The following is a 23,174-nucleotide window of genomic DNA, read 5'->3' as shown; positions in this document are numbered from 1 at the left end:
CAGACAGTTTTGAAAATGAAAAGGCAGCCGTTTCACTGCCGACCGAGATGAGGTGAACTTGTGCTGTGAAATAGTGAGGGTTGGGTTTTTTTGTTTAACCCAAAAATAATAAATTAATTAATTAATGAAAGCTGTTCATTTTTATTTGATTCAAAAATGTTACCAAAAAAAAAAAAAAAAAAAAAAAAAAAAAAAAAAAGGCTGATTAATGATTGTTATTGAGGGAAAGGAGATTAAAAAAAAAAAAAAATCAATTCAGGAAATCTGCTGGTGCAAATGTTTCCATCGTTTCTAAGGGAAAGTCGCTGCAATGAAAAACAAGATAAACAAGAAGCTTTTATTCGAGTAATATCAGATGCACCGATATCAGCAGGTAACCCGTATCGGCTGATATTGGCTTTACTGACTGATACCAGGAATATCAGCAGATATTCAGTCGGTCACATGACTCAACCATGGAAAACTTCAAAGTTTTTCTGTTTTTGTTTTTTAAACAAGGAAGCTCTGTTTATGACACAGAACACAGAGGGAAACAGTAAAAGTAGAAACAGCATCAGTATGACTCGTCAATTTATTTATTTTTTAAAAACAACCACTTTTTTTGCATTTTAAATTTGCTTTTGTTCTCATTCCTTTCCCCCTTCACTGTTTTATAGTTGAATTATTTAGGTTTTCATACTGTAATTAATTGGTGGATAATGCATAAATATCTGTGGCTGTCATTCCTGATATCAGTCAATAGAGCCAATATTAGCCAATGCTAAGTTTCTGCCAGCACATGTTATCTGATATCGTTTTAAGAAAAGCTTCTGGTTTGTCATTAAAGGTTTCAAGCTCTTCATCACACATCCAATGTGACATCATCAGTAAATATTTGCCAGTGACTGATATCAGTCCAGAGTGCCGTTATTGCTGATGCAAATTTTTGGCACCTGTATTATCTTAAATTATTATAATAGAAAATTCCAGTTTGCAATTTCAAACACCTTCCATTGGCTCAGAGCCCCAACTTAACCGACTGAAAAAAAGGGGGGAAAAAAGTTATATTATTTATTATATTTTGAGCCAATTCTAGCTAAGCAGAGCTTCGGTGTTCGGTTCTGAGTGCCCTTATAATGGAAACTGTTGCATAAATTTGATTTGAAGAAAATCTGAGATGACGAAAAAGGACTGGCGCTGTCAAACTGCTACACCAGCGTTAAATTAAGACTTCATTATAACACCCTAAGCTTAAATAATACGGCAAAACTAGTGCTTAGTTCAAGCTCAAGAGAAGTTCATGAAACAATCATCAGGGAATTTTTAAACACACCGCTAGTATTATTTTAATGTTTTTGTTAAATAATTAATGTATTTCATGCTACTTTTAACTACATTATTTTTAACATTAATGTGCCATGAATTCTATTCATTTTATAATAAAACCATATAAAGTAAACAGTGGTGTGTTTTAAAATTCCACGAGTAACTAAAAGGTCTGTCAGTTTGAATCCTTAATTCCTGTTTGTTTCAAGTGAGACAAACAAGGCTGTTGGAGGGGAAATCTGAATATCAAAGTCTCATAATGGGTTTTCACCTCCTACACGGTTTCTATTTTAAAATTCCAAATGTTACTTTATAGTCATGAAGGTTTTGTGATTCAGCTTTAAGCTGTTAACACTGCTGTCACCGCATGGCATCACATAAGCTAGCTTAGAACTGCCAAAGCTATTTTTATGTACATCCTACACTGTTTTGTTGTGCTTTGTGAATAAATGTTAACTCTTAAATTCGCCTCAGGCCAGGTTTGTGTGACACATGAGCTGGTCTGGTGTTTCCGTCACATGATCCAAGAGAAGACAGTGTGAAAAGCTTTGAATCAAAGGAAAATGAAGTGGGGGTGGGGGGGGGGGGCAAAAAGGGCCAGGGATGAGACGTGATCATCAAAGTCGGATTTTTCAGCTCAGCTCTGAAGCAGCTGCTTCAGAGCTGAGCCGTGTTTTACTTTTAATGAAACTGGTAACTCTTTCTCCCTACATCTTTTCCTCCATTCCTTCCCCATCTCCTCTCTTCACTGCAAGGCTCTTTAGTCAGGTCATTCAAGGGGGAGGGAAGGACGTTCACATTGGAATGGAGCGGTGACGGCACGGAGAACCTGGAGGGAATGAATTCCACACATTAGGGGCGAACAGTGACAGTTATTAAACATGAGAACATATCTGATCTGCAACTTCCTGTCTAAGTGCATCAGTACCACCTTTAAACTGCACATCCGTCCTGATGACCTTTATCTGGACACTATGTTTCTCACACACTGTACAAACTGGCACTGTCCACTGTCAGGTGGACACTGTAAACATTTCTACACTAAACATGAGTCGTGAAGCTTCAGCATTCACGACCTTGAACAAAGAACCTCAGGGCTCGTGTGACTATGACTTCCGCTGACTAAATTGTGACACTTCCAAAGATAAGAGATGTTGTGACGTTGGCTCTAGATTTCAGCACATGGTGTAAAATGATCACTGAAACTCACTGTGGCGTGGTGCAGTAACCCTGTACTGGTCCCGTGTAGAGCCTGTGCTTTACTCCAAGTTGTCTACACGCTGCAGCTGTTTACTGTTTAGGCGGTGCCAAACATATATGGACCAACCAGTTTGTGGGCTACTCTTACTTGTGTTGTTGTTGGCCCTTGAACCAGCCACAGAGCAGACAGAGGTTCTAACATAACCGGCTGAAGTGAACCCAGGAACACACAGAAGTGTCCACTGTTCAGCACACTTTTCAATCTATCAGCAGGAGCTGTGTGCTGCTGGCTTTTTGGAGAATGGTGCGTTTTTCTGTTTTTAATTGACGATCATCTGTAATTACATCATGAAAGGATTACCATGAATGGGGCTGTGTCTAATTTTAGAACTGACAAAGATCACCTGAGCTGAAGATAATAGCTATGTGCTGCTTTAAGCTGCGTTTAACTTGGAAAGCAACTCTCCTGTCTCGTTCTCTTCCAGGTACAGATCCTCTGTACAGGTGCAGCTGCTCACCAGGCTTTAATTCTGCAAAGTGGCCAGTAGACTGTGTGCACGTTAGCATATGCTACTTCCGGTGCGGAAACTCCTGTGGGGAGCTTTGTTTCCGGTGTCCTATTCGCGCCTTGTTTACGGTCCAAAACAAGTTAAGCAAATGAATGAATCAAGCGGCGATTTACATTTCAATAGATGTCTTGGGCATATACCCAATATATATGTAAATGATGTTCATCGACTTGTCGATATTTTTTCCCCCGCGCCTCAGAGCAAAAGAGAAAAGGGATTCAAATGTTATATTTCTCAGCTGTCCCTTGTTTATCGCGGGTGTTATGTTCTAAAAAATAACCTGTGATAGGTGAAATCAAGTAGCCAATTTTATTTTTTGACGATGCAAAACGTTTCGTGGACATCGTGGACATAACGTACTGCACTTCAGAGTCACACTGCTAGCGATCGATGCAGCGATTCTGTACTGTACAGGAGAGACGTCACGGAGGAGATCGTCTGCAGCGATCAGGACACAATGTGATGTAAAAAAATAAAATAAAATAAACATGCAAACTTGCACTAAAAAATCTGCGAAACAGCGAGGTGAAAGGTGAACCGCGTTATAGCGAGGGACCACTGTAATTGTGAAGGTAAGTCACAACATACCCTTCGTAAATACTAATGCATAGAAAACGTTACCAGCAATCGTTCATTTTTTGTGTGGCTTTTTTTCACAGTTTGTTAACATGCTGTGTAGGTGTGTACTTGACTAGCTGATATCGACATAACAGGGAAACATCTGGTTTGACTATTCTTCACCTGTAGTTTGAATGCTGAACATTTGCCTGTTTAAATCATAATAACTGTCACTATACAGAGATGTGCTTCTGAATGTGGACGATGTGTCTTCTGCTGCAGTAATGCAGTTCTGCCTGTGTTGAGTGATGTAAACAACTGATCGATCTAAACTCTTTAAACGTCAAAATTGATCATTAGATTTTTTATGACACAACAGTGGCGAGTGTTCCCACCTTCTGCTCTTTGTAACTTAACGCGATCTTTCCGTTTTCGAGTTTTGGAGATGATTTTGGAGTATATCTTCGTAGTAGCGATTGACCGCAAAGTAAAGCTACCGGAAATGTACAACCCCACATCTGGTCTCAAACCAGGAAGTTAGCATTTTCTCATGCACAGGGTCTATCAGCAGCAGCGAGGTGCTGAGACACATGTCACGAGTCTTGGCTGGGTTATTCGTTCACTCAGTTCCCACAGCTCCCACAGCTCACAGCCACAGGGGAAAAAAAACTCTGCATGTAGGTCGACCAACAGTTCCGCTGACATGCCATGTCTTTACCACAGCCACCTGTCAGCTCTGCGCCTACCACATTCACGAACGAGACCCTGAAAGACTCTAGTCCTGACTTCATCTCATCAAACCTCCCCAGTTTAAGCTGGAGCTGTAAACCAAACACCTAGAAAACAAATGCAGATCTGAATACTTCACATACTGAAAAACTCTGATCCAGTTGAACAGAGCCAGCTCAATACAAAGATTTTGATACCTTTAGTAGAGGAAGAAGAGGCGTGTTCTATGAGATGTGGCCATGTTCTCTGACATATTGCGAACTTTTAGATAGTTCACAAAACCTCTGAAGAACAGCAGGAGACCTGTGGGAGAGAGAATCATGAAGTCACTCTGACACGGAGGCTTTTTGGCTTTTAGGGACGATTACTGACTGCAGCGCACTCACCGAGCAGCAGGAAGATCCACCACAGCCAGTACTGACCGTTGAAGTAGCCAGTGAAGTAGTCTGAGAACTGGACACACACAGGAAGAGAGAGTTTGGCTTTAGTGTTATCAGAAGGAAACAATTGCTGTGTCTAATTTGCTCTTTATACAAAGTGACGCTCTCTCATAAAGTCCATTAAAAAATACAAATCCCACATCGATGAAGCCTGACCAGCAGTCATGTGCTCTCACACTATAGATTAAAAAAAAAAAAAAACAGTTATATGAGGACCGGGGATGGTATGAAATCTGCTTACTTTGACTAGTGCATGAATGAAAATATTGCTAAATGTGTTGTGTGGAAAATGACAGCTGTGTATAAACAGGGCAATCTCTGAAAACAGAAATATGACATTTAAAAAAAAAAAAAAAAAAAAAGTCAAACCTCAAGGTCACCCTAACACACACACACACACACACACACACACACACACACACACACGGGTAAGGGCATGAGTGTGCAGACATTAACACAGGATGCAGTTAGCATTGTTTTTAAGTGTGTTTAATGTCCCCCTGTGAGTTCTTCCGCAGCAGCAGCTGCAGTTCTATCAGACGCCCAAATCAGACTCGCTCTCGATATCTCAACCTACAACAATGAGACAGGAAGCACGGGCGTCGCAGGTCCTGAGCTTACTCTGAACAGCTCTCAGGGCTCTGCTGGCCTCTTGGCCACGTCATTCCTGGGGGAGGTTTTTTAATCCCAGTGAGACTTTTGACCTTCACAAATGAAAAGATATAATAATAGCAACAACACTCTGCAAACTTCAAAGACATGTGCAAAGGAAATGAAACATCACAAATACCACCACCAGCTTGAGAGCTTTTCAGCTGCAGCTCCCAACTGATATAATAATGCTCCTTCTACTGCGAGCACAATTAAACTCTCGCCTGTAGACCACATTAGACTTAGTCTTTGTCAACCCAACTGATGAAACTTCCAAACAACAAAGAATATTACAGATTTATGTCAATCTTTCGCGTTTCAAAGCCAGAACACCAGAATGACTGAGGATGCCGATCAGCAGGTCGTCTGCTCAGTAGCACGAGCTGATTGTTTGCCAGAGGCTGGTAATGGTATGAACACTGTATGAGCCTCTGCAGTAGTAGTTGTGCACAGAGGAGCAGAGCGTATGACATTGCCATTTTCCCCCCATTACCTACCAACCTTGTGTTTAACATAAAAGGGCTATGAACTCTGGGTAACACCCTTAGACAAACTATGCGGGAATGGTGATTTGGAGAGAGTGCGTAAAGGACTCAGAGTGTCTGACAGAGAAACCTCATTTAGTTCACGGCTTGGCAGCAGTACGGTCCAAAGCCCTCAAGGTCAAAGTCTTTGGGTCTACGACACTGAGACTCGTCCCCAAAAAGCTAATCCTGTAGCACTGCTCAGAGGTTCACGTGGTTGTATAGGAATTTCTTTTATTTATGTATTGATCACATTATTTTATTGTATAATGCCTTAGCGCCACTAGATTTTAACATGTCTCACACTCATACAGTTAGACAGATGGTGGGGGTCTGGTAAGGAAGTTGGGGGAAGCAGACAAGTCCACAGGAAGAATCTTTTCTCTCTTTGAGGACTCTGGGAGGTAGCAAGGGAGTGTGAACCTTAAGGTGTGAAACAGCTGTGTACTGCCTTTTGTTCCTGGAGAAGGTATTTAACTGAGAGCCATGCTAGGCTCAGTGAGACTCTGCTGACCGTCTGCCCCACGATCATGCAGGCTCTCCACCAAGCTTGGTTTTCTGTTCTTTGTTTGTGATTAAAGAATGTTAGCTACCGCTCACCGCTTGTCTGCAGGCTTTATTTAATGGAAAACATCCACAACATGGTGTAGCTGTAGGAGAATAATATTAAAATGTTCAGTAATGGCTGCATTCTCATTCACTTAGATATAAGTTTTAAAAAAACAAACAAACTGCACAGATTCTTTCCAAGATTGCTGTTGAGTTGCTCAACTTTTCGTTAAACCCTGATCCTCGTGTGTAACACTGACCTCCATCGTTCAAACACAACAAACAAACAGTGGAAAAACATACCCTGACAATGAGAATCCACTTGATGAGGGAAAGGCCGAAGCCGCAGATGGCCCCATAGCGCCCCGCAATGGTGTTGGTCAGACAGAACGACAGGCAGAACCCGATCCAGTTGAACAGGAAGGCCACTGAAGGAACATCAGGAAGACTTGTTTTTATTTGGGCATCTAAGTGACTTTCACTTTGAAATCAGCAGTGGATTTTTTTTAAATTATATGTTAAAAATCTAAAAGTAACAACAGTCTCAGTGGATTTGAGCGTCTCTCTAAATGTTTATCCACTGAATTATGAGTGAGACTCGAGGGTTAATTCATCTGTTATCAGGGAGTCACATGCTGTTTTACGAGTGTGTTGCAATCTGGGCAAAGCAAACAGAGCTGCTACCAGGTCTCTTTACTTTGCACATAAATAAGCAAACAAAAGAAAACACGAGACTCACTAAAAAAGGCCAACATGAAGATCCCGTCGTTACCCACTCGGAGCTGATCGGCGTCACTGAAGTCGTCTCTGGGAGGGAAGTCATCATCCTTACACGGACACACACAGACGTACAAATGTTATATTATTTTAAAAGTCATAATGTATTTTGGAATTAGTAAGTCACCTTAACAATAACCTTTAAAGTGCTGATATAACGTGCTCAGAGCATAAATTCAAGTTAACTGAAATGCAGTTTTACTTGTTCTGAATGGGAAGACTCAGAGCTGGTAGAAATAAAGCCTTTCAGCATTTACTTTGGTCCGGAGTGTCACAAGCGTGGGGTAGTCAAGACAAAAATTTTCTGGCATGCTTTGAGGTAGGGGTGGGCGATATAAACGATATACGATAGAAACGATATAAATTTGGCCAACGATAGAGATTTTGACTATACCGCTCTATCGCGACAGCGCATGTTGATGATGTCATCAAGCTGCGCCTGTTTTGGTCGAAAGCATCGCAGTGGCTACAACCATTATCATCTGCAAATTATGCCGACAGTCATAGCAAAGAGATGAAGCACTTGTGAAATATGAGGAAAGCCAAAAACTGCGCTTCCTCCACTTCCGTAACATTGATTCATTAATGTTGAATTCTCTCGCAGCTGTTCTATTCCCATGTTGTTACACTATATTAATAACCAACCTCATATTGTGGATGAATAATCTCAGTTGTTCTCCTGACTGAAGTTTGGCCCGTGTATAGCATCTTGCTATGCGACTGCATTTGTCCCTGACCACCAGAATCCCTCACGTTAACTTTTAATAAGTGGAAAAAAAGTTGGGGTTCATCCTCCAGCTTCACTGTGCTAATGTTATGCTAACATACATGGTACAACATTATATACCAGGTAGTCCAACTTCAGTAACCCTGCAAACGCCACTGCTGTTTAGTTTTCTGTCTTCATTTATGTCGGAAGTGGTAGCAGAGCTGTACGTTTTAATTTGTTTCAAAATCTCTCAGTCAGAACATGGTATGTCATGTTTTTAACTCTTTAACTCTCAGTGTTCGTTTGACTTTGGGACCTGAAGAAGACGGCGCTTTGGACCCAGATTACGCCGCGAAGCTCCCCACTACGGCAGCCGTAATGCTCTGACAATCCATCAAGCAGTGCGGCTTACCAAAGTTGTACTAAAACATTTTTTAACAGATTTCTGCAAGCAAAAATCAGTTCGAAGTCAGTAAGCACAACCAGAATTCATACATAAGGCGCACTCTCGATTTTTGAGAAAATTAAAGGATTTTAAGTGTGCCTTATAGTGTGGAAAATACGTTATACAGAAGAAAAGAATATATCGTGATATATATCGTTACCGCACGTGCTTCAGATTATATCGCGCTTCAGATTATATCGCGATATGAATTTTAGGCCATATCGCCCAGCCCTACTTTGAGGTGAACCACACCCAGACCAAAGACCAGTAACCACAAGAATGTTTCAGTGGAAGAACTTTAACCCAAGAATAATAAGAGGGGATCTGAGAGGGCGACCGTGTGTGAGCAGGGCTCCTTACCCGTGGCATCACCTCCACTGCTGAGGCAGCCATGGCAGCTGCTTTGGCCTTCTCTGCTTCATCGTATGTGGGCAATGAGGTGGCAACGCTGTAGGGTGGCGGCACAGGGAAGTCACCTCGGAAACTAGTCTCTGTTGAGAGAGAGGAGGAAAAAAGTAAGAAAAGGACAGAAAGCACGCAGGATCAAAGCGGAGCTAGGGCTGCTCGATTATGGCAAAAATGATAATCACGATTATTTTCACTGAAATTGAGATCACGATTATTTGACGATATTTATTTAACCCTTTAAGACCTACTATAGAACCAAGTCCACCAGAGCTTATATTATTTTTTTACATGCTGTAGTGCCATTTGTGGGAGCATTTCAAGTTGCTATACATCAATACAACTGTTATAGCCCATATTTTAATAATATGTATGCATTAAGTCCATAGTAATTACATAAATTGCAAAAAAGTGCAATAAACTACAAAAAAAATTGAAAATCGCTTTTGTTTTGTTTACATATATTTCTACTTGGAGAAATTTAAGAGGTTTATCCCTCAAAACTTTAAATACAATAAAGTTGCAAAAAATAGTTTCCCACCACAGGAAATTTATTTTGAGTGTCTTCATAGTTTTATTTTGGAGATACAGCAATTTTTATACACTGCAGGAAAAACAAAAAACAATCCTATGATGCAAATTTGCAAAGAAAACAGCAGGTGCATCATTTCACTGTGGGAAGTGTTACGAACAGCTGATAGGAACGGCAAAGCGTGTTTCTGGAATATTATGTTTTTGTTCCTGCAAGCGCTTTTTATGCAATTTTTGCAAAGCTATATGTGGAAGGAAATCGTGACCGAGGACAAGCTGATGGCATCAGATGTAAGTACAACTCCTCCGGTTTCATATGCAAAACAAATTATTGCGCTAGCTTACACGGTTCAGGTTCTACAGGGATTTAACAATAGTTACACAAAACGGAGCGTGCAGCTCTGACCGGCTTTAAAGGGTTAACAATGACTTTAAAAAATAATATAAAATAGTGTGCAACACCACTGAAGTTTGTTTTTAAACTCTCTTTTCAACCAACGGCAGTCACTCTCCAAATAACTTCTGCTTAGCTTTCCGAGCTTCCCTCGGGTCCTCTTAATCAGCGGTCTCCAACCTTTTTTGCGCCACGGACGGTTTATGCCCGACAATATTTTCACGGACCGGCCTTTAAGGTGTCGCGGATAAATGAGGGAGGGGCTAATAATCGGCTCAGTCATTTTTAATGATCGTTGAAAGCCCAGATCGTAATCGTGATTAAAATTCGATTAATTGAGCAGCCCTAAGCGGAGCTGTGCACTTCCTATAACGCTCTGAGACCGTCCTGGAAACTAAAGTGACTCAAAGCTACAAACACTCCAAATAGTCACCACAGAGCTGCAATCAGACCAAACTCTGTGTGCAATTAAAGTCAAATTAGTACCAGGTGGTGCTGCAGCATTTGCTCCCAAGTCGATGGAAGCGTATGGAGGTGGTGCCGTGTCCACTGCCTCCCCCTGAGTCCTCACACCCGATGCTTCCCCTGCCGCGGGGACTGGGGTCGGGCTCACCCGAGTCTGACTCTGGTCCTGGCCGGATGTGCCGGGCTGGGCTGTGGCAGAAGTGCACGGCTGTGGCTCGCTGGCGCCGGCCTCCGAAGAGTCGTCCTCATTGTGCAACTGAATATAACAAGAAGCAGATCATCAGCCAAAACCAATGCTGCTGCTCAAGGGGAATGCACACATGCACACACTCTCGTCCTACATCTCTGAAAGACTTGAGAAGAAAGCACCAGAGTGTTGGCAGTTTCAAAGTCTGAAAACTCCAATTCTTCTGACTGCATAAAAACAGCTGCCAGTCGACTGAAATAACAAACCAGAAAGCAAAAGATTTCAATATTTTCATTCATGTATATGTATGTGTGTATATATATATGAATCAAAAAAATATATATAAATCAAACTCTGGTTTCGCTCTCAAAGGGAGGCCCAAAGTTGGGAAGCTATGGCCAGTCTAAACAACAAAACACGCACCTATAGCAATGTACGGACAAGTTAGTTGTTGTATCAGTCAGGTAAACATAAACAAACAATCTGAACATGTATGTTTCAGTCTCATTTTGAGTGCTTTAGGTTGTTTTCAAATATAAGCATCTGACAGAAGAAGTTGTCAGTGTAACACCAGAGTACTTGTAAAAAAACAACAGGGGTAAACAAAGTGTAAAAATGACATGTTTTTTGGATTCCGTCTCACTAATAAAGGTGAGGTGGTATGGACTATTTGCTGAAAAGTTGTGGCTAAAGGGGGCAACACTTCAAAGTGGAATTTTTTTTTTTACTTTTTGGTGACCTCAAAAAAGCAGCAAATGCCAGTCCTCCAGAGAAAATGTATGGAGTCAGGATGTTAAATCCATGCATAGCTACTAGGGCTGAACGATATATCGCATTTGCGATAATATCGCGACATGATCAAGTGCAATTTTCTAACCGCAAAGGCTGCGATTATACTCTGGACATGTCCAAATTCATGGGCTGCATCCTCCTGAGGCCGCATTTGTAGACCGATTACGTCACAGCGACGCGCCGAAGGCTGTCCAAATTACTACCATATCCCAGAATTCATAGCGCGGCCCAGCCAAACTCCAGTTTCCAGCAATGGCAGCCGCTACTAAGTTTTAAAATTACTCATACTAATCTTTCTGGGTCACAAAATAAACTTTTAACATATTTTCAGGCGAGAAAGTAGTTGTGTAAACATCAAATATCTGCTCGGTTTATCAAGATATCCCATATTTGCAAAAGTGCTTCGACGTTTTCAGAGGCGTCTGCTACCCACCAGCTCGACAGCTAGCCGGGAGCTCGAGGGTTACTGATGCGGCCGAGAACGGCACAACTCCCGGCACATCATTTTCAGATCACCGCGGAGTTTCGCTGCTCGGGTTAAACGTAATATATAAGTCACTTAGACAACCTAAAAATGTTATCGTTGGGCTTTTTTCAGTGTTTTGTTTGTTCGTGAGTAAATCGGTTTGGCTGAGATTAAAGTTATTAGATTAGATAAAATAAAACTTTATTAATCCCCCGGGTGGGTTCCTCCTTGGTTTTCACACAGCTGACTAAACGTCAAACAGAAAACTTATTAAACAGAAGTATGAGACAGTCGAGAATTTACACCAGTGTCTGGTTATATTTTAGATAGCAAGAAGCAGACGGCCGAGTTTATTAAACTCCACCGAGACAGCGGTGACGCTAATCAGAAGGCTAGACCGTCCAATTTCACGCCTTTAAACTTTAAAGGCGTGTTTGTGTGTGTGTTTATACAATTGCTATTATGTTTGCACTTTATGTGTAATGTTACTGACTGCAGAGATCAGTAAGATGTGTGTATTTTTTATTTATTAGTTTTATTTATTTAATATTATTTTTTAATTGAATGACTGTCTAGTAGTTCACAGATGTCGAAAAACTGAGTGTGGTAAAGCCACTGATTTTTTTTTATGTATATTTCTGCAATCTGCACATTGTACTGACTTTCATTTTAATGTTTACACCAGGGTTCCTTGTCAGCACTTTATGCTCAGATGTTTGTAAGCTAAAAATAAACTATTGTGTATGTTCAAATATACTGTTGTGATTGAAGAAGTTAAATAAAAATGTCAGTCATCAATTCATGCATCACCTCATGTCATCATAACAGAGGTCTGTCTTCCAGGAAAGAACAGTTTAAAATTAATGTAATATAGTATTGGCCATACTATATGATGTATTGCTTGTCTTTGTTTAATAATACAGAAGACAAAGACCTTAAAAAATAATCGCATATCGCATCGCAATCGCAATATTGGGGCAAAAAAATCGCAATTAGATTATTTTCCATAATCGTTCAGCCCTAATAGCTACTAGTTTTCTAACTAAAATGAAAATTTAGAGTAATCAACTAGTGTAAAAGTAAGAAAACACCCAGAGTGTGTGGCTAACATTAGCTCTGATAGCACTACAAATTTAATATTGGGCACATGTGAGTTAGTTCTGACACTGCATACATACAAACAATCCAAAAACAGCTATACTATGCTAACTGTATGTTCCATCTTGCTTACCACTTCACATTTATGTCTGTTAGCACTGGGAAGCATTGCCAGGGCACCCACACCACTGCTTCGGAACATGATGGGTGCTGACATTAATAATTAGTTATGCCTTTAGCCCTTTCAAAAACACAGAAAGTTAAATACTGTATTACCCCAGTGAAAGGTGATTACCACTCTATAGGAGACTTTCTTAGTGGTGGCAGGTTCCATTATTCTTGCTTAGTTCTAATTCCTTAGCTAAGCATTACAGACTAATCCTTGGTCTTTACCCTTTGGCATCTGTCAGAGCTGTACTCAATGAAAGCTAACACAATCTGAACCCTAAAGAAATGAACTGCTACAGTATGTAGAAGCTTAAGAAATGTTGAATTACAGTGATATCCTTAGCCTGCATGTAAGGAGGAGTAAAATGAGTAAGAGCAGTACGGTTTGCCCTAAACAGAATGTTTGACACAGCAAGCACAGATACATAAAGCCACATCAATATGTCAACAGAGGAAGGTTTCTGGAAAAGTGATCTACATGTAATAAGTTAATGACAGACCACGCGACATCTGAGAGGGTCATCTACAAGCCTAAGCAGATTTTTTTTGTCAGGTCTTAGAGCCAAACACCTTCTGAAATTACAGATGATGGTTACAGTATAACTGAGAGGGAATCACCTCCGCCCCTCTGTTCCAAAAGGGCATCCATTAGAAAGTTCAATCTAGTCAGCTCCTGGCCAAAGGCATAAGATTGTAGTTTTAGAATTAAGTAAACTGCATGTAACTTTAAGGACAGTGCTACGTGACCCAGGATTGGCAGGATAACCTGACAGACTCATTGTGCGTCAGAATGCTGATAACCCAAAGAATAACAAAAGCTGTCTCAAGGTGGTTAAGCAAGTTTAGCTTGTTTAAAGTCCAAGAACAAATTCCCCAAGAGCACAGTAAAGTGCCTGTAATCAAAGAGGCAGAACCACAGGAAAAACACTGATCTAAGTTGAGCTGACAACTTTCACAATAATCCTCAGTTCTTGATTTTCATCATCAATATAATTATTGTAATAGCAATAGTTTGGGTGGATCACTATACCGCTGTTCTACAGGACCGTGTTTATATTAAAAACAGCAGAGCAATCGAAGGATCCAATATATTTCCACTGGTCACTTTGCACGTCAGTGGTGACGTCACCACAGTTCTGTATCTTTTATACCAGCGATAATATAAGAGAAGTGAAAACCAAGAAGTGAAGAAATTGCAGGCTTTTTTTTAAAAGATTTTCCTCAGAAAGACAAACTTGCAACATTTCTCTGTATATGCTTCTGTACTGATAGATCATTTAAATGGTGGTAAAAATCACCACAATGGTCAACTCGTGTCTTCAACCTGCAAACAAACTCAAGAAGCACATCACTCGCCTGAAACAACACCATGCACCAGCAGATTTAATGATAGTTTTGTTGTATGGTGCCATTCACTAGGGTGAGAGCCCAAAACTCCCATGGCCCACTAATGTTTAGGTCCAATCCTCTTGTTGAACCTTCATAATGTGTAAATGGAACTGCAATTTGCCAAAAGTCAGTTGGAACCTCATTTGTCACATATGAATATTAGGTGGGACAGCCATGCAAAAAACAAAGAAAGCAACTTAAATTGAACTCAACATACAAAAGTATGATGTTGAAGACTAAGCTTACAAAAAGTACAATTATTGATGAGATTATGATCTGTGTGACTGACACAATCAATGAATTTAATTTTAAATGATCACAATCGTCAGTAAACAGTTACAGTGATACCTTTAGTTGGGTGAATTGGTATGCTGTTCTGCTGACTTGTGTTGATCTAATAGGCAATAGAACACGCTTGCCTCTAATGTTTGAGCCAGATACATTCACCAAGTTTACAGTTAGCAAGAGCAGATTGATTTGATGTCACTGCAAAGCTTGAGGCAGTTTGGGTTTGACATTCAGCTTCATTACATGTCGGATTTATCAATTAGAAATATTGACTAAGCATGTGCCGATATCAGATTTTTACTTTAGGATTGAAAAGGTTTAAAAAAAAAAAATTACAAACGCAGCATGTCATGATTTTCACTTCATGATTATTGTACTGAAAAAAAAAAAAAAATCCTGATTAACAAAATGATTGCTTTATATGTAAAAAGTTGGAAGAAAAAAAAAAAAGGCAGCAAACTTCAGTTGCATAGCTTGAAGCTATGCAAGTTTTCATTTGAAACTCATTTTGACTCTGCGTCAGCAGGACTGAATTCCACAATTCTGATAATCTGCTTAAAATGATGTTTTTGAAAGGCGAATCTACCATTTGAAACCTTTTCCATGAAGTAATGGTGGTTTTCGAACAGTGGTAAAACACCGCGACAAACAGGGGAAACACCCTTTGTGATAAGTAATGATATCACGCAAGTTGAAAAGCCAGAGGTGACTAACAAACCTAAATAGCTTCTTTAATAAGCACAGTCACAGTGAAATCTGTTGGTTTACCACACCGATAGACTTCTAAAAAACTAAGATCTTGGCCGTCCCAACCGACTTTTGAACCTCCACCAGCGCTGGGTCAGCAAACAAGGCAGGGAAGTGAATGAGCGGCCGACGACTGGCTCAGAATCAAGGACAAAGCATAACTGCACCCCCACGCAAGCACAGGGGATTACATAAGATCTTAACAACATAGCCACAAGCCTCCTCATGTGTCCAAATACACCCGAACCTCACAGCAGCAGTGCCCCATACCTGTAGTATTATTTAGAAAGGAAACAGAGCAAGAGATGACAGTGTAGGCATACTGTGATGAACACTGGGTTTTTATTAGTATATTTTTTGTTTGCTTTCACAAACCACAATATCAGATAACTTATCCGTTTGGCCACATCCAAGCCATCCTTGAGAATCCACTGTATTGTGCTGGAGTTAAAAAAAAAACCAAAAAAAAAGAACTTGGTGTGAATCGCTGCTTTGTTCAGGGCTGAAAAGTTAAAAAGGACATTGCTGATTTGCCTTGGCTCATACCGAATATGCTGTGGGATTATCAGCCATAATACCAGAATACAAGGCACAAAGCATACTTTATGTCCCAAGGTTCATAGCTGACTCCAAAGTTTTACCAACACTGCTGTTACAATACATTAAGAGAAGGAACAAACTCCACATTCTTAGGCCAGTTCAACCAAAGAAGCCATACTCTGAGGCTGGCATCCATTAATGTTTTTGACTAACAGTAGTAGTATTAGTTTTTCCCTGCATTACTATAGAATTTTATGATTCTGCGAAGACATAATATAAGTCATATTTCTGAACAATTAGTTCGTTAACACTTATTTGTCACAGTCATTCCTTTCTCTTGATTCGTACCAGCCCTTTAAGCTGCGGTTTAAGCCGGAAATACAGCTTTAAAAAAATACAACCAGAGGGGAAAAAGGCCCTCTTACCACATTTAATATGAGCCAGCTACTAAATCCCTATGCTAACCACTTAACTTAGAGCTAAGCTTCTCAGAATTTATGCTGCCAAAAACCGTGTAACTACACCTCTGTTTTAATGTACACATGTAACGACAAGTTAGAGAGTGTATTTTATGTGTGTAGCGCTATTAAAAGCATTTTCACTTAAACGGCCTTCGTGACTACTCTTGGCTGGCCAGCTAACGGAGGTGGCTAATCAAAGGCTGGGTACCATAGCAAAACCAATTTAGGGGAAAAACACAACACTTGTGAAAGTTTGATTTTTTTACGGCTTTTGTCTGTCCCACATAACGCATTTTAAATAGTCAATACAAACAATAAGCATTAATTTTTTTGGCAAGGGCCTGGTGCCTGTGACGAGTGGCAAGCCGAGCTATCAAACGGTGTTTTGATCAGCTTCCACTCACCACTTGGTATCGGCTCGCTGGGTCCATCTTCGACTAGGTTCAGCTGGCTAAACGAGCCAGCCGGTGAGAACTATCAAAAAAAAATAAGACTTGGGTTTACTCCGATGTGTGAGTCACGGGCAAGAGATGTTGATTCCAGACACAACGCTGAAGAACCGGATTCTGAGCGATGAAAGAAATGGCTACAACCTACAATGCATTCACAGAAAAATACCGTTCTGTGTAAAAACCTTCACCCACTTTCAAGCTAGTCTAAAGATGTCACACTTCCGGTTAAATATTTCAAACTAAAATGTATAAGATAAGATAAGATAAGATAAGATAACCTTTATTAGTCCCACACGTGGGAAATTTGTTTTGTCACAGCAGGAAGTGGACAGTGCAAAAGTTATGACGCAAAAATTAGAATACAATAAGAATAAATACAGTACACAGCTGTACAGAATAGAATAAAATAATATACTATATACAGTAGAATAAAATAGAATAAAAATATACAATAAGATAAAAATAGAATACGAATGCTATATACAACTGAGTAAAAATACAACGATGCCAGAAAAGATTATTGCACTTAGTGTTATTGCACATGTGTGGATGTGTGTGTTTGTTCAGTTAAAGTCTTTGTTGTGGAGTCTGACAGCAGTGGGGAGGAAAGACCTGCGAAATCTCTCCGTCCCACACCGTGGGTGCCGCAGTCTCCCACTGAAGGAGCTGCTCAGTGCTGTCACAGTCTGCTGCATGGGGTGGGAGACGTTGTCCAACAGGGATGACAGCTTAGCCGCCGTTCTCCTGTCACTCACCACCTCCACTGGGTCCAGAGGGCATCCTAGAACAGAGCTGGCCCTTCGGATCACCCTGTTCAGTCTCTTCCTGTCCCCAGCAGAGATGCTGCCGCCCCAGCAGACCACACCATAAAAGATAGCAGAAGCCACCACAGAGTCATAGAAGGTCTTCAGGAGTGGGCCCTCCACCCCAAACGACCTGAGTCTCCGCAGCAGGTACAGCCTGCTCTGCCCTTTCCTGTAGAGGGCGTCTGAGTTATGAGTCCAGTCCAGTCTGTTGTTCAGATGAACACCAAGGTACCTGTAGCTGTCCACAGCCTCAATGTCCATACCCTGGATGTTCAGTGGTTGCAGTGGAGAATGCTTGTGCCTGCGGAAGTCTACCACCAGCTCCTTGGTTTTACTGGCGTTGATCTGGAGGTAGTTCAGCTGGCACCAGTCCACAAAGTCTTGAGTCAGTCCTCTGTACTCCTTGTCGTCCCCATCAGTGATGAGGCCGACTATTGCAGAGTCATCAGAGAACTTCTGCAGGAAGCACTGGGTGGAATTGGAATATAATCTGTATTGCGCATTAATGTTATTATTACTATTATCGTTGTTGTATTCATTAATGCATATGTGATCTTCTACTTATCTAATTTACCTTACATTTACACCTAAGCTTTAAGAGTTATTATTATTATTATTATTGATAACAACCATATATTAGCATTATATTTTCATTGTAAGTATAAAAAAGGTACAATTAATATAATATCAATATCTAATGCACTTGGCTTCTATCCGCGCTTGCTTTCAGCTGAATTGTTAGGCAGTTAATCTGTTAGAAATTCCTGGGAATGTGATATGTTACTGTCTTTTAATATTATTCAGTTCATAACGTTTTAAGATGGCTGTTCTACTGTCTGTTTTACTTTTTCTGTACCATTTCAGATGGCCGTCAACGCTCGCTAGACGCTTTATTTTGAAGGCGACTACCTCTTGTTCCAATTGTCGTTCGACCAATTGACTCCTTCCTCGGTAGCTTGATCTCAGATTTCCAAGGATTGAGAAAGGGTGATGACGCAAATACAAAAATAAATAAATAAATTTGACGAGAGAAACCACTAGGTGGAGCCAAATTCCTCTTTTATCTCTGAACCACAACGACCCATTTCCATCCATAAAAAACACCAAAACTTTAACACCATCCTGTTGCATGACTAAAAGCAAGGTGAACATAAAATAAGATCGTTATTCATTTTCACCAAAAACCCTGGAAACCTTATTGCTGCAGTTTAAGAAGTGAGACCCCTCCTTGTTTAACACAAATAAGCAGGCCCTGAGCTATCAAACACCCTTATCAATAATATAGATATCATCTCTGGTATTGGTATTGCATCGACACTGGAGCAATAGGAGCGATACTTTGTTTCAATCCTCTACGTTTAATACACTGAATTCTGTTAAATAAATTGTTGTTATTGGTGAGTCATCTCATCAATCATGACACACTGGTCTCCCTTACATAGACTACATAAATATCGGTATTGGTATTGGCATTACTGACTCTGTACTTTTGGATCGATACCAAAATTTGCAGTACTGCAAAACACTATCAAACACACGCAGAGAGCAACCTCAGATAGATTTGACCCTCTTTGCTCCAGGCTGGGAGTGCATTTAGACAGCTCACTGTCTAAAAGAAACATTCCTCTATCCCCACCATCAAAAATCATGTTAAAATATATGTGTGTGGATATGAGCAGAGGGGAGGCGGGGTAAACTCTTTACGTCCGTTCTCAAGTTTACTCCGTCATGTGGTCTCGCCTCCCCAGCTAATCCTGGATCAGCATTGGATTGGATCAGTGCATAACAGGCTCTGGTTGATACTTCTATCAATGCAAGTGCTGGAGTTTCAAGGATAAAGCACAAACAGCTTCAGATACTGTTGCAGGGTGACTTAAAAGCAGTAGCTTGGTCTCTCGTAGAAGCCTAACAGACCAGAAGGCATCATTAAAACAGAGCACTGAGGACAATTTGAGTCCAAATCCTCTTTTGATGCATTGTTAATAGATTTTTTTTCCCCTCTCCAAACTGCTGTACGTGCATTTTCCCTCCACACGTATCATTTTTAACCAAAGTGACTGGCTCTGCTGCACTTAACTACACATCACTACATCTGCCCTGATCTGTTGCATTATTACATCATTGCTGGATTTGCCAAAAAAAAAAAGCAAAAAAAGGTTAAACAGAGCGAACAAAGAAGGCATGGAGGGGTATTGATGAAAGGCTCTTCTTGAATTGAATATTAATCCCATTCACTAAGAAGAGGGATTATTGTAGTACATGTATCAGTTAAGTGACTCATGCTGAGAGAGAAAGAGGATGGAGGGAGTGGGAGAGGTTGGAGAAACTTGTGAAAAAGGAAAAAAAAAAGGAGGGGTGGTGTAGAAGCATCATAGAGGTTTGGGCCCCGTGCAAGGCGATTAGCAGCGTTAAGGATGGAACTTGCAGCAGTGATGGATGAGTTCTTGTCTACACCTTTACTGCAGCAGCAGACCTGCATGAGAGTGAAAAACACTGGAATTCATTCGCCCAGCTCGCTGTTAGAACCCCACTTTTAGAGTCAATAACAGCCCTTCAGGACATCCATCACTGACACACACCCACACCTACCCACACACACACACCACCATCCCCACCGCGGCTGCACAGTTGGGATGTTGTTACTTGGCAACATCATTTCAAGGTAAATAGGTGCTATAAAAAGGTGTTATATAAAGAAACAGTGGGCATCTCTGTCAGATACTGCAGCTTTTCAGCGTGGCAGAGTCCCTCTCATGCCCCTGAAAGCTTTGCTGTTTCACTGGAGGTGAGCACTTTGTTAGATGCTGATAGAATCGTGCATCACAAGGGGAAGACATCTGTTTAGTTTCGCGAGGATACAAGCAGCAATTTAATTGCCAAGCTGCCGTGCATTTGGGGCTGAATTTGCATTTTATGTGTGGAGAAGTGGCAATACAGGAAGGTTTTAATATACTTCCAAATACGATGTATGCACTGTGAGAAGAATTGTTCATAATTCTTGAGCATATTTCATCTGAGGAACACAATGAAAGTTATTTACAGGGTTGTGGGGTGTGTTTGTGTGGGAGGGAATCTAAAAGGCGACTCAAACAACAATTTTAAATTGTGTTATCTAAACTTGCCAAGTAGGAGAGAAGATACATTCCTGTAGGTGTAAAACCACTGTTAAAGCCACAGCTAAAACTCCCAAGGTGCATTTAAGCAAGGACTCTCCATTAAACTTCTGTGTTTTAAAATGTGCAATAGGTTATTAATAAAATAGACATGACAGTGAAAACAAAGATATTCAGACAATTTGGTGGGCTATTTACTAAACTCAGAGGATAGAAACAAAGTATCAGTCCTATCGTGCTACTATCATTCCGATACCAATACCAACGTTGGTATTGATACCATTTGGATTGATTTGCTCATCTTTAGGGCCCACCCAATCATAAATCTTCAATTTAACCAACAAACAAGAGAGAGTGATGTATTTCCTTGAAAATGTGATTCAAAAAACATGAATAACACAGGCTGTTGACTGTAACTTGCTAAGGCCAAATTATAGGCCTTAATTTGTAAAGACTGATGTGTGACCTACCTGCACTTGTATATAAAGTTCAATACAATAGGAGTAAATTTGGGTCACAGTAATGAGTAATATCACAAACTAACCACCTCTTATTACTAGACTGAATTCATTTTTATAGAAATAAATACATTTATAGAAATATGTAACTGCAGATAATTGTAAGTAATTTCAATGTGAATTTCTGTTAATACTGTAGCTCTTCTAGTATTGTGTGCAGTACCTTTGCACCGCTCCACACTTTGGCAATTCACTGCTCTGACATGTGGCGCTAACTTTGAGAATAATGACAGAACAGTTTTGGTTTTGATATAAAGCTTTTTTTTACCTGAATACTCAGAGAGCTGTATACAACTTCCCTCATTCACCCAAGCACCATTTTCTGCACCTAAGTTCCATCTGTCTAATAATCACACTCTGATGCTTACTAGGAGCAACTTGGGATTCAGTATCTTGGTATCCAGACTGGCCCAGGCAGGGGTTGAACCACCAACCTTCGGATTAGTGGATGACCGGCTCTAGAAAGTGAGCCCGGGCTGGTATTTGACTTATTTGACTTACTTTAAAGGTATTGAGGTAATGCTGTTTTAAAATTTCACCACCTGGGGGCAGTGTTTGACCAGAAATTTCTAGTATTTTTTGCCCATTCTGGTTGTAAAACACGTGAGAGTAAGGGGGGTGACGGTGCAGTGGTTAGTGCTCTTGGCTCAGTGTTGCTTCACTGACTGAAAGTACTGAATTTCAACCTCCTAGTGGGCTGGCACCTGAGTTTGTAGAGAATTTTGACTGTAAGAAGCAGAAGAAAATGGTTCGATCTAAGAACTATGAAAAAAAAACAGTTCCGGTCACCCTGTTATTTTCTTTTAGTGGCCCTAATTTTTTTTTACATGCTTCCTGCAGAGACATGAGTAAGTTGATTGAGGATAACAGGGAAGGACTGGCGACCTGTCCCCCTAAACTTGATGACAGCTGAGAAGCCATTGCTCCTACCTGGTATTTGCATGAACTCACCAGTCTAAAAGAAACATGCATTTCTTTGGTGCTGACTGTGGCAATGACCAACATTGTTTATTATTGTCTCCTTACTTCAGACAATGAATCGTAATTACCAATAATTCATACGCTTCCTGCTGTTGTGCCACATGTATAAACGCACACAACTCTTTTGCTGTGGGAGATCCTTAGAGGAAAGACTCCTACAAACAGCTGTAAGCAAACAGCTCATCAGCTCCTCTTCTTTTGTCAAAACCACATTGCACCCCCCCCCCCCCCACACACACACACACACACACTTCTTGGCACCCCTCTGGCTGCCGGTGCCCTGGGTGCTGTCTAGTTGGACTTTGCCAACTGGCCCTGCAAAAACCTGGACACAGCTTGATGCCACTTCAGGCTGGAGCTCAGGTTTTAAAAATACAAAATCTTCCTTTTGGGAATAATGTATTATTATTATTATTTTTTTTTTTGGTCTAATACACTATATCTTTGTTTCTTTCAAGATCCGAAGGAATGTAAATGTTTTATTTAAAATCATTTATTTAGAAGTTTCATAATGGCCAAGAACATTGTCAAGGCTTTGATAAGGGTGGACCGCAGAGACTGAAGCTCTTGTAGTGATAATCATTTATCAACAGGGCGCTTTAGTTGTTGAATACAGCAGCAAACTTATGTATGACCAGGGAATTTAGAACAAAGTAGATTGATTGTTGCATGGAGTCTGAAAGATGGTGACCTTTTATTAGCTAAACATATATATATATATATAGATACATTTAAGCAGCATTTACACAGTAATAAGCTATTTACTGTAGGTATTTGTTTATTTGTTTATTCATTTAGAGATCAGAGTAATATTAGAATATTAGGATGATAATATTTTAATTTTAGTAGAAATGTAGTCAAAACTTTAACAGTATTATACTGTAAAATATACTTCAACTCTGCAAAATAGCTATTTA

The 23,174-nt window shown here is 40.4% G+C and overlaps 1 protein-coding gene across 1 annotated transcript; it reads right to left on the bottom strand.

Annotated features, from left to right (window-relative positions):
• Positions 1-167: 167 nt before the first annotated feature.
• On the bottom strand, positions 168-17,050 carry ndfip2 (Nedd4 family interacting protein 2). The gene is made up of 8 exons (XM_085397819.1): positions 16,792-17,050; positions 10,273-10,507; positions 8,817-8,947; positions 7,265-7,352; positions 6,829-6,953; positions 4,748-4,814; positions 4,559-4,664; positions 168-2,134 (listed from the first exon to the last, which is right to left on the bottom strand). The coding sequence occupies exons 1-7, from the start codon at positions 16,816-16,818 to the stop codon at positions 4,561-4,563; spliced, it is 777 nt and encodes a 258-aa protein (XP_085253945.1). The 5' UTR covers positions 16,819-17,050; the 3' UTR covers positions 168-2,134; positions 4,559-4,560.
• Positions 17,051-23,174: the final 6,124 nt, after the last annotated feature.

This window comes from Rhamphochromis longiceps, linkage group LG23, assembly GCF_057381845.1.
Source record: "Rhamphochromis longiceps isolate RC_006_pf linkage group LG23, R_longiceps_female_GT1.1, whole genome shotgun sequence".
In the NCBI taxonomy this organism is placed as follows: Eukaryota; Metazoa; Chordata; class Actinopteri; order Cichliformes; family Cichlidae; genus Rhamphochromis; species Rhamphochromis longiceps.
The sequence above is the reverse complement of the archived record's forward strand: the minus strand, read 5'-3'. Positions and strand labels throughout refer to the sequence as shown.